The sequence below is a fragment of the Melospiza melodia genome, chromosome 24, assembly GCF_035770615.1.
Source record: "Melospiza melodia melodia isolate bMelMel2 chromosome 24, bMelMel2.pri, whole genome shotgun sequence".
Lineage (NCBI taxonomy): Eukaryota > Metazoa > Chordata > Aves > Passeriformes > Passerellidae > Melospiza > Melospiza melodia.
The window spans coordinates 12,766,250-12,777,548 of NC_086217.1; the positions used below are offsets into that span (position 1 = coordinate 12,766,250).

Genomic DNA, 11,299 nt, shown 5'->3' on the forward strand with positions numbered 1-11,299 from the left:
GGCCGCGGCCCCTTTAAGAGCTTCACCTGTCGGCCGCGGCCTCGCCGCCACGCGCGGCCCGGAAACGGAAGCGGAAGCGGAGCGGGAGGGGCGGGCGGCCGGAAGCGGCGGCGTGAGGGGAGGATGCCGCTGCCCGTCCAGGTCTTTAACCTGCAGGTATGGGGCGGCCGCGTCCCGCCGGCCCGGCCCATCGGGCCTTGCCGCGCTCCGCCGCGTTCCGCGTCCCTCCCGCGCAGGGTCTCAGACCCTTGCTCGGCCGCGGCCTCCGGGGGCGCCGTGCGGCCTTCTCCTTGCGCTCCACGGACGTGGAGCGGCTTTCGGCTGGCCTTGGGCCTTCGCTCGCCCTTCCGTCGGGTCTGTGTCTCTTCCGCCGCCGTTCGCGAGGAGCAATGCTCCGCCGAGCATCCTCCGGCACCCGTGGCGTCCCCGCCGCTGCGGTGGCCCTGTGTTTGGTCCCCGCCGTGGGTAGGGCTGGAGTGGTGGCGGAGGGTACGGTCAGGTGGCCCAGTGAGGAGGAACTGAGAGTCTGTAGTGCAGGGAGAGCCCCGGGAGCGCCGAGGGGGTCGGTGACACGAGGTACCTGCGGAGGCTGTCCTTTGCAAGTTTTAGCAGTAGCATATCTGTGTCAGGGCGCGGGGCTTTGGGCAGAGAGGACGAGGGACGGTTCAGCATCCAACTCGGCTCCTTCGTTAGTAACAGATCTGTACGGCACCCCCGTCCAGCAGCAGATCACACCTATTCCTGCCGAGTACAGCAGGAGACTTCAGCTCAGGCACCAGCATATCTGCTTATGTGAGGCCTGGTGAGGTACCCTCAGCAGAGCAGCCCTTGGGGCATAGGAAATCTTGGGGAGTGGCTGTTTATTATTTGCTCTGTGAGTAGTTTTTGAGTTGACATTGCATCTTCCTTTCAAAATAAAGAGCTTGAAAATGTTTGAGTTTGCTTGTCCTACTGGGGCTTTCAGCCCACTTGTGTTTTTCCTTGTCTGGGAGTTAAGTGAGAAATGCAGAGTGCAGACTCTCAGTGTAGCAAGACACAAATTGTTCTGTTCCACCAGCTAGAATTACAGTTACCTTTTTTGCTGTTTTCTAAGGAGTCTGTAATTGAGTTTTTACTATGGTAGGCAAGTGCCGCCTAAACAAACTAACCTTGGCACTTAGTGTTTGTGATATAAGAAAAGATAGAAGGTAGATAAAAGTGGGAAAAGTAGTGGTCTCAGCATATGTTGAATTGCCTGTTTTTATGCGGAGTTTGCCTGAGGGGTGGTCTAAACAACCAAAATTTCCTCTGTGCCCTCCCTGCCTCCCTTTCCTTCATGGAAAGGTTAGTAAACTAGGAAACAGATGGTTTTGTGCTTCACTTGCTTTTACTTCAGATTTTGGGAGATTTCAGTGGTGAGATGTGTATTTGATGTGTATCAGTTTGTGAAAGAATAAGACCTCCAGACTGTGGGTGAGTGTAATTTTTAGAGATAGGAAATCTGCATCTGCCCTGTTCCTTGTCACAAAACAACCCAACTAAACAATCAACCCAGTGCAAAAAACCCTCAATCTTTGATTTCTTGACAGTAAAATCAGTAAAAATATGGAAATAATCAGATGTGTATGGGGGCAAGGTGGTTGGCATGTCTGTCTTTTGTGAGATCCCCTTTTGCAAATCAAGCTTATATACTGTGTGCACAAAGTGAGCATTTTATAAGCAGACAGTCTGCTAAGTTTTCCTCACTTTATTTCCTCACAGTAATTTCTAGGAGGACTGTTCAGCACACTTGGACTAGGAGGAGACAATGAATTTTGTGCCAGCAGAGCACTTAGTTTGTGGAATGGGATAGCAAGCTGGTCTTACCTGGAGTACATGCAGGAGCTGAAGCAATGCAGCTGTGCCAAAGTCACTGCATTGCTGTGAGTCCTTATGGCTCAAAGCCGTGCAGGATATACTGGGAGAATAAAATTCTGTTGTTTCTCCAAAGAGGCTCTATCCGAGCAATTGAACTTGAAAACTATAGTAAGATAGTTTGACTAATGCCACATCCCTGCAGTGCAGTCAAATTGTTCCTTGCTATGTTGGAAACTTTGAAGTTGTCATTTGGCGTTCTGTTCTTTATGGCTTTTAATACTTCTAAGAAGTTTCACAATATTTGCCTCTTCCCCCCTTCCCCCCCCAAAATATTATTCTAAGCATTAAAGCAATTTTGAAAGGTTGTGGTGAGTTTTTTGGTACATTTTGCCTTTTGGAACTTCTTGATGTGAGTGTTAACACCTGCTCTTGCTCAGGGAAGAGAAATGGAATGCATATGCATACCTCACATACTTTGTAGAATCAGATTATTTGACCCCTTCATTTTTTTGCTTGATAATTTACCAAGCCAAATAAACTGCTCTGTGTGAATGCTAAGCCATACTGCTGCTTGCATTAGACCAAGCATCATGCTGACTGGTGGTGCTGCTAGAGAAAAGTCCTAAGCATATATCAAAAGACTGAGGAGTGCTTTTTCATTTTTAAAATTTAACACATATTTAAGCAAGTCCTTAGTAAATTGAATAACATATAAGCTGCTTTTGACCTTGTTTTGCTCTTTTAGGGTGCAGTGGAGCCCATGCAGATTGACGTAGATCCACAAGAAGATCAGCAAAATTCACCTGATATCAACTATGTGGTGGAGAACCCCACGCTGGTACGTGCTGCTGAGGGCTGTGGGTACATTTCTTGCCCATGGTCTCTTCCTTGAAGAATTTTGAAAAAGACCCTTCTGAAAAAATTTTAACGCTGGTTAGTCTTAAACACAAAAGCATCACAACTGATATTTTGAAATGGTAAATTGTAGTGTAGAGCATATTTCTGAGGAAATTACTTATATTTGAATAAAGCAGACATGGACTAATCTTACTGATTTTTGTTTGCCCTCCTTGAGGGGGTCAGGTCTGCAGGAAAAGCTGTGCAGGTCAGAGTGTAGTAGGCTGATGTAGTGTGTCCATTTTCACCTTCTGAGGCTAGGTTTTGTTGGCAGGATTTGGAGCAGTATGCGTCCAGCTACAGTGGGCTGATGCGAATCGAGCGGCTGCAGTTCATCGCTGACCACTGCCCACAGCTGCGGGTGGAAGCTCTCAAGATGGCTCTGTCCTTTGTCCAGAGAACTTTTAATGTTGATGTGTATGAAGAAATCCACAGAAAGCTGTCTGAGGCCACGAGGTACTAAGAGGCCATGGGAACCTGGGGAGCTTTCCTGATGGAGTTAAGAGTGATGTGCTGCAATGGAGCACTTTGCATGTAATACCAGCACGTACCTTATGCAAATTATCTTCGCCCTTAGAGTTAATAGCAGCGACATGTGTGTTCATGCTTTTTTAAAAGATAGAGCACAGAAGGCATTATCTCATTCTGAAATCTTTGTGCTTTTAAAAGCTGCAGGTAGATATTGAGGTGAGTTTAGTCCTTGCAACTGCCTCAGATATTAATGAATAAATTTGTTTTTCCTGAGGCAGATTATGGAGACATGTTCTAGATGCTTTTGTTTTCATAAGTTAATACCTAATCTAACTCTTTGCCTTGTTTTGGTTTATTGTTTCCTTTCTCTTCCTCACTCTAGAAAGAGGCTTGATGTTAAGGATCACCTTTAATATCTCACTTATACATCCACGCTTCCCATCTTTGTATTATTTTTGTTGCTATGCTTATTTCATGATTTCTTGTCTGTTTTGCATGGGGAGTCTTTACCATGTGTGTGACAGTATATTCATCCTAAGATCATTAGGATAATTTTGTGAAGTATTTGTAAACATCTGTGATGCTTGTGTTACTGTTTGCACATTTTAGCAATACGTTTCTTTTTCCCCACTACCTTTATTTTCTCTTTGGTCTATTTTGTGTATGCAGTACTGTTTGTTAGGGTAGCATTGCCAGGCACTTAGCAGACTTCTGTTTTGAAACATATTCAGCCTAATAGCCTCATTCAAATACTTTTCTTTCAGAGAACTGCAAAATACACCTGATGCTGTCCCTGATAGTGGAATTGAACCCCCTCCTCTTGACACAGCTTGGGTTGAAGCTACACGCAAGAAAGCTCTTCTTAAACTGGAGAAACTCGATACAGATCTGAAAAATTACAAAGGGAACTCCATCAAGGAGAGTATCAGGTGAGATGCAAGAGGCTCTTCTGGAGCAAGGAAGAGCATTTTGTTTCTCTGTAGTTAACATGGGATGTGCCCTTAGGTCAGTGTGTTGAGTTACTTGTTTAGAACAAACTGCCTTTGTCCATTTCTGAGCATACAGTTCACTGATGTTTTAATTCCTGTCCTCCAGGAGAGGCCACGATGATTTAGGTGATCATTACCTGGACTGTGGAGACCTCAGCAATGCTCTCAAGTGTTACTCGCGAGCCCGTGATTACTGCACCAGTGCTAAACATGTCATCAACATGTGTCTCAATGTTATCAAGGTAGGAGGATTTGCAGGCAGAGGTACCTGGTGTCTTTGTGATACCTGCTGTGAAGTTGCCCCCATCCTTGGCTCTTGTGTCCTCAATGATGCGGCTTAGCTGAGGAGTGCCGTTTATCTGTGCCTGCCCCACACTATTTCTGGCTCTCTACAGGTCAGTGTCTACCTCCAGAATTGGTCTCATGTTCTGAGCTATGTTAGCAAGGCTGAGTCTACACCAGAAATTGCAGAAGTAAGCTCCTGCTCTTTAACTTGCATACATTTTCCCTTTGTTTTCTGTTTCTAAATTTGTAAAATGATTTCTTCCTTTCCCCCTTTATGACTTCTCTTATGATGCACGTGTACAAAATCTGACTTATGGTAAAAATGGGTACTTCCCATCCTCAGTTTTGCCATATTTCCCAAGAGAAGTAAAATTAAGTTTTCTTGCCATTGAGATTGGCAAGTTAATTATCAGGGTGAAATATCCTGGGGACATTATCCTAGTTGTAAGCAAAATAGCTTTCATACTGCTTGCTCACTACTGCTTTGTTTTATGCTTTAGCAAAGAGGAGAAAGAGATAGCCAGACACAAGCAATTCTCACCAAACTGAAATGTGCAGCAGGTGAGTGAGTCCTTCAGCTTCCTGTATGGTTTGCCTGTCTTTCTACCTGTTAGCTGTCCATAGGGCTCTTGGGTTTATTTTTTCTCTCATATTTGACAGACTTTGTATTTCCATACCAGACATGCAAAATTTAATGAAGCTGGTGAGATAGAACTGCTGGTTTTTGCCATCTCTTTCTTCTCCCTGAGTTTCTTCAGAGAGGATACCTGTGTGAGTCAATGTAGTTCAAAGGATGCTTGATACAGTCTGAGGATCTTGTTTTACTTCACTAGTGAAGGCACTAGCAACCGTGGGGGCCTTTCCTACTCCCTAGATTTTTCAATTTTCCCGAATTTGTATACTGTCATAAAAAAAGGACTAACTTTTTCTGGTTCCTAGGCTTGGCCGAACTAGCTGCCCGGAAGTACAAACAGGCAGCAAAGTGCTTCTTGTTGGCATCATTTGATCACTGTGATTTCCCTGAGGTGAGGACCAAGAGGGAGCTGTATGCAGGTCTTGGAGGGGATGCAGTTCTTCTTAGTATTAGGTTGTAAAATTCAGATATTGTAGTTATTCTTGCAGCATTCCTATATAGTGTGGTGGTGCTGTGAACTGTGCTGGTTGGTTGGTTTGTTTTGGTTTTTTTAAGTCTCTGTTCTTGGCTTCTCTAAATGTTCTATTCTAGATCACATAAGAGTTACCTGTGAGATTTATGATTTATAATTTATAATTCAATGAACCGAAAGCTCCTGAAATTGATGTCTGCTCTCTTAGCAGTGTTACTGCTCTGACTCTGTCACCCCATGCAGTGGGTGAGAGCAACCTGAGTGCTTCCACTGCATTTGATAAGGACTAATCTTGTCACTGCTTGAAAGAAAGGCCTGGGGTAGAAGACTCAACGCCACCCTTACACCATTTTGGTAGTCAGTGACAGCTTGCTCTCTGTCTCTCCCTCTCTCTGTAGCTGTTATCTCCCAGCAATGTGGCTGTGTATGGTGGGCTCTGTGCCCTTGCTACATTTGACCGTCAGGAACTGCAACGAAATGTTATCTCCAGTAGGTGAGTGATGCCTTGAGTGATGTTTGTATGTACGGGACATCTTTTGGAACATGGGACTTTGTTAAGAGTGGATTTTGGCAGGAATATTTCTCATACAGGAGAGAAGGAATCACTGAGCTCTAATTTGCCTTTTTAGCATTAAGTGCTGTTTCACTGTCTAAAACACAGTGGTTAATCACAGCTGAAATTTTCTTAGTATAAGTTTCCCACCCAGGTTAAATCCAGCATCTGCATAGCCCAGTTGTCTGTCTTCATCAGTACTTCATATCAGATATTAAATAGAGGGACACAGTCGTCTGTCAAAGGCAGCTTTCCTTCATGTTGCCCCTTGTTGTGGTGTATGTTAGTCGTTAAAACAATTTAGTAATTATTAGTACACCTTGGAGTGTAATCTTACTATACAGATGGTTAAGATAATTACAGTCTTTGGAAGAAAGTGGTTATTGAGTGTCATAGATTTAATTGCAATGCTACTGAATTCCTGTCAGCTAGGTGTACAGGAGCTAGATGTACAGAAGCAGTAATCTTAAATTGCTGTGGAAAAGGGGTTGTTACCCTCTTTTATGGGCTGATAAATAGGGTGAGATCCCAAGGTTTAAAAATCTGTGATGGTGAACTGGGAGTGTGCTGAGGAAAAGTGTACATCCCTAAGATTTACCACACTCACAATAGCTTGTTTCTCAGAGAAATTGGCATGCTTGTCTTGTCTGTGGCATGCTATACATAATGAAGGCTGTGCTTTGAAAGGGGACACAGAGCTGGCCAGCATGGACTACAGTATGGCATTTGTTTGCCTGATTTTGACCTATTCACATTCATGATTTTGTTTTGTGTGGACAAACACTTCTACTATTTGGTTTGTCAAAAGTCTTTTGTCTTCCTTCATCACAGCTCTGATGCTGTGCTCTATCTCTCTGTGTTCCAGGCTCCTAGCCCTGGTGAAAATGGGCTGTCTGGTCTGTTAGAGGGTAAAATCTTGGAATCTTTTTGTAATGATAGTGAGAGTTTTTAACCTTGTGACTTGGAGTGATGAGGTTATGGGGTATTTAAGTGGCAGGTTCCAATGTCTGATCACTGCCATCTTTATCTGTAGCTCCTTCAAATTGTTTTTGGAGCTGGAGCCACAGGTTCGTGACATCATCTTCAAGTTTTATGAATCTAAGTATGCTTCATGCCTGAAGATGCTGGATGAGATGAAGGTGAGTTGCAGGAGAGCAGTGCAGAGCAGACCCTAAAAGTTCCCTTTGCCTAGGCTTTTGTGAGAAGCCGTGATTGTCAAAAGTAGATACTAAATGTTCAGGTCTTCTCTGTCTTCTGTGTCTCTTGGTGTGGTGCATGGAAATTAGGAATAGTTTATTTGTAGAGAGAAATTATAAATATTTAAAACATATTCCTATGTTTTTTATTCATTCTTGTTTTATTGTATTGTCTTCCTGTAGTATAATATTCTTAAGGTTTAAGTATATACGCATAAATGTTTCAGAACACAGGAATAATATAATTTTTCCAGATTGCTTCTCAGCTTCTGATGTGGTTTATTGTTTTGCGCAGGACAACTTGCTGCTAGATATGTACCTTGCACCTCATGTCAGGACACTTTATACCCAGATTCGAAATCGTGCCCTTATCCAGGTAATTGTTCCTGTCATCCCAGAGGTGGATAAACAGGGAGATAGGCCATTTCTTTGCAATTACTTTTCTCCTAGTTTCTTAAAGGGTGGAGTGTGCAGCTGAATATTTTCTTCTTTTTCTTAGTACTTCAGCCCCTATGTGTCGGCAGACATGCGCAAGATGGCCACTGCTTTTAACACCACAGTGGCTGCTCTGGAAGATGAACTCACTCAGCTGATCTTGGAGGGACTGATCAATGCCAGAATAGACTCGCACAGTAAGGTGAGTGCATTTCACCCATGAATTAGAGACTGAACAGGCTTACTAAGTTTAGAAATGCTCCATTCCTGAGAGGCTTGGAAAGGTGCATTCATCTCTTGGGCCTGGTGTGTTCAGTAGGGGTGAACTGTGTGTGACCTCAGGCTCCATAATGCCTTAGCTGTTTTCCTGCTGTGGAACCCTGGCACAGCTCCCATGTTCAGTTCTCTGTATTGGTTACAGATTCTGTATGCTCGAGATGTAGATCAGCGCAGCACAACTTTTGAGAAGTCTTTACAGATGGGCAAAGAGTTTCAGCGCCGTGCCAAAGCAATGATCCTGCGAGCCGCAGTCCTGCGCAACCAGATCCATGTCAAGGTATGGCCCTGCTCAACTGAGACTTAAAGGCAGGGTTAAGTAAAACTATGAAAGTTGGTGAATTGAGGATTCTGGAAGGGAGCCAATCTATCAGGTTCCTGATTGGACAAATTCTTACAGTAGTAAATACTTAATATATAAGGAACAAGTGTTTTTAGCCAGTAGATTAACCTGTTTGTACAGCTCAGAAGCTCCTTTGAAGTTTATATGGTTGGGTTAATTCTGAATAACTCCTTTGGTCCAGTCCTTGGTAGACGTATCTTCTACCTTCTCAATAAAGATTGTCTGAAGTAATTTTTTCAGCAGAGGAAGTAAAAGAAGCATTAATTGTTAGGAGTATTCTTTCTGGATTACAGTTTGAAAAGGATGCCTTTAGGGAGGATAGGCCATCTGCACAAAATGTGTTAATTTCTATAGTATATTAATCCCTGTGATTACTAAATGTCAGATAGGATTCAATTCCTGGGGTCAACAGCACCTTGTACATAGTCGGTAAGAGTGGCTTAAAAGTTCTGGTTTGACTTTTTTATGAAAACTTTTTGTGAACTGTAGAAGTTGTTAATACAAAACCATCATTAATGAACCTGGGGGTATGCTCTCCCCTCTCCCCCTGCTGCCATCCTGCTGTGCTTCACCTGTGCTTTATTTTGTCTCTCAGGAAGCAGGCTGCAGAATATTTACACATCACTAACTAGGATGTGTTTTGGTCTTGTTGCAGTCTCCTCCGAGGGAAGGTAGCCAAGGGGAGCTCACTCCAGCTAACAGCCAATCCAGAATGAGCACCAACATGTGAAAAACTTCGTGCACTACCAAAAGAAATGGTCCCTCAGGACTGTACCCAGTGTCTCACCCACTAACTGCTGAGCTTCACAAACTGTCCCTATCTCCCTCACTTCTTGCTCGGATTGAGTCAGGGTTTGGTGGTGGATAATATGAATATTCCAATAACTTCAATTCTCCTTGAAAAGAAATTCTTTTTAAAAACAGCATCCCTAAAAATGAGTCTTCATTTCAGTTTTGGTAGAAACCTTCACTCTCCTTCCACCACTCCATAAAGAGCTTCAGGTTATCCGTACAGATGCTGAGTTGAGAGTTTTTCAGTTGCTAATAGTTTTCTTGTTTCAAAGTTGCAAAAATAGTTAGTTGAATGGACAGACACGATATAAGATTAATTTTGCTGGCCTGAAAGTATTGCCTCAATTTTGAGCAATGCTGAGCTTTCTTTTTTCCAAATAAACTTACAAGTGCATTGCTCTCAATTTTGGAACTAGAGTTCTGATGGGGGAAGGAGATTTCCTTTGAGAAACTCTTGGAGAATTTTCACCTGTACCAGAAAACATGGCATTGCTTCCATGCATTCAGTCACAGGCCTTTATTTTAGGGTTTTATGTTTACCTGCAGCCGGGTTCTCTCTCTCTCTGGTCTCTATTTTCAAAGAACTGTTTCCTGATGTGTTTCCCTCTTGTGTGTGACCTGGCTTTAGGGTCCAGTGTTATCATAGCAGTAAATCTCTACTTCATGCAAATATTGCCGTCTGCCCAGTCTTACTGCCATAGTGTGTGATGGGTTCCCCGCATGTGCAACAGTTGTTTTGGGTAGAATGGATAAATGCCATAGAACACCACTCAAGTCTTGTGGAAGCCCTAAAAAGAGTAAGTCTAGTGCCCACTCTCCAGGTGCATTTATTTTGCTTTTCTTTTTATAAAGGGGTTAAAGGTGGCAGCCCAGTGTGTGTGTGTGTGTGTGTGTGTGTGTGTGTGTTATCCTCCTGTGTTCATGAAAAGAGATATGCACTGAATTTTCTGAAGTCACTGCTGCCTTTTATTCATCTAATCCATAAGGCAAGCTGAGAATTTTGATCCATCCCTGACTGGTCTGGCAAGTGACTACAGATGTTACTTTTAATGTGTTCATGCTTTTTTTTTAAAAAAAAAAAGTTGTTATATCTAGTGCATTAAACAGCAGGATTAAAAAACTTCTGAGTAAATGGAATTTTGTGTTAAAGTTGAGTTTTAGGTATTTTGATCTCAAGCCTCTGTTTTTTTGCTAAGCTTCATGACGTTTCACAGGCAATTGTTTTGCTTTCTGATCTGGTTGGAGATGCAGCTTGGATGAAATGTAAAGAAAGTGCAGTTTGAAGGAACATTCGAACAGCAAAATTCCTGTAGCAACAGTGGTCTCTCCTGGCTTTCCATGCTTTTTATTACTTAGGTGCTGAAAATGGAAGCAATAGTTTCTGTAAGGTCTTTGGTTACATTTGGCATGGAAAAATTCTCTCATTTTTGAGGGAAGAACTGAGTGTCAAGCATCGCTGATGGCCAGTTTAGTGAGAAAGGCAAGTTGAGTCCTTGGGTAAATTGCTGTACATCCTTATAAGAAATGCAGGGAAAGTACTTTTATTTGTGTTGAAGGGAAGCTTTTCAGTCCTGAATGCTACTCAAACATTTTTGCTTTCTTCCACAGATGGGCCAGTGATAGTATTTATCAGGAAAAGATGTTACACTCTGCTCTTTGGGAGGTGGTTTTGCATCCCAGTGAAGTGCACCATGCCAGGTGACCGTCTGTGCTCCCACTTTTGGGATTTTTATTTTATTTATTTATTTATTTATATCAGTCCCTTGCTGGAGGATTTCTGCTGCAGGACTCCTCAGTGGTGTCTTGAGCTGACTGGAGTCTCTGTACTTCCAGACACCAGCGGCATCACACATCCCTCAGCAGCCACAAGGGCCCCACAAGGTGGCACCAGCAGTTTCCAGCTCTGGCTGTGGCCCGAGGCCATTCTGTATGCTGGCAGGCGTGGTTAAGTTTTTGTCCCCCCAGACAAGAGTGCTTGCAGCCTCTTTGGGAGTTATCAAGCATTTCTCTTTTATTACATTGGCATTGTGGGTGCTTTGTGCAGAATTACTGGCATGTAACTCTCTCCTTTAGCCTGTGAAAGAAGCTGCTGTTGCTTTTGGATCTTGTAGATGGGAGTC

General features: G+C 43.3%; 1 protein-coding gene across 1 annotated transcript; it reads left to right on the forward strand.

Annotated features, from left to right (window-relative positions):
• The first annotated feature begins 84 nt into the window (after positions 1-84).
• GPS1 (G protein pathway suppressor 1) lies at positions 85-10,316 on the forward strand. Its single transcript, XM_063176124.1, has 14 exons — positions 85-156; positions 2,582-2,674; positions 3,008-3,189; positions 3,969-4,133; positions 4,300-4,435; positions 4,589-4,666; positions 4,979-5,039; positions 5,418-5,503; positions 5,983-6,077; positions 7,171-7,276; positions 7,629-7,709; positions 7,833-7,970; positions 8,190-8,324; positions 9,043-10,316. The coding sequence occupies exons 1-14, from the start codon at positions 124-126 to the stop codon at positions 9,115-9,117; spliced, it is 1,464 nt and encodes a 487-aa protein (XP_063032194.1). The 5' UTR covers positions 85-123; the 3' UTR covers positions 9,118-10,316.
• Positions 10,317-11,299: the final 983 nt, after the last annotated feature.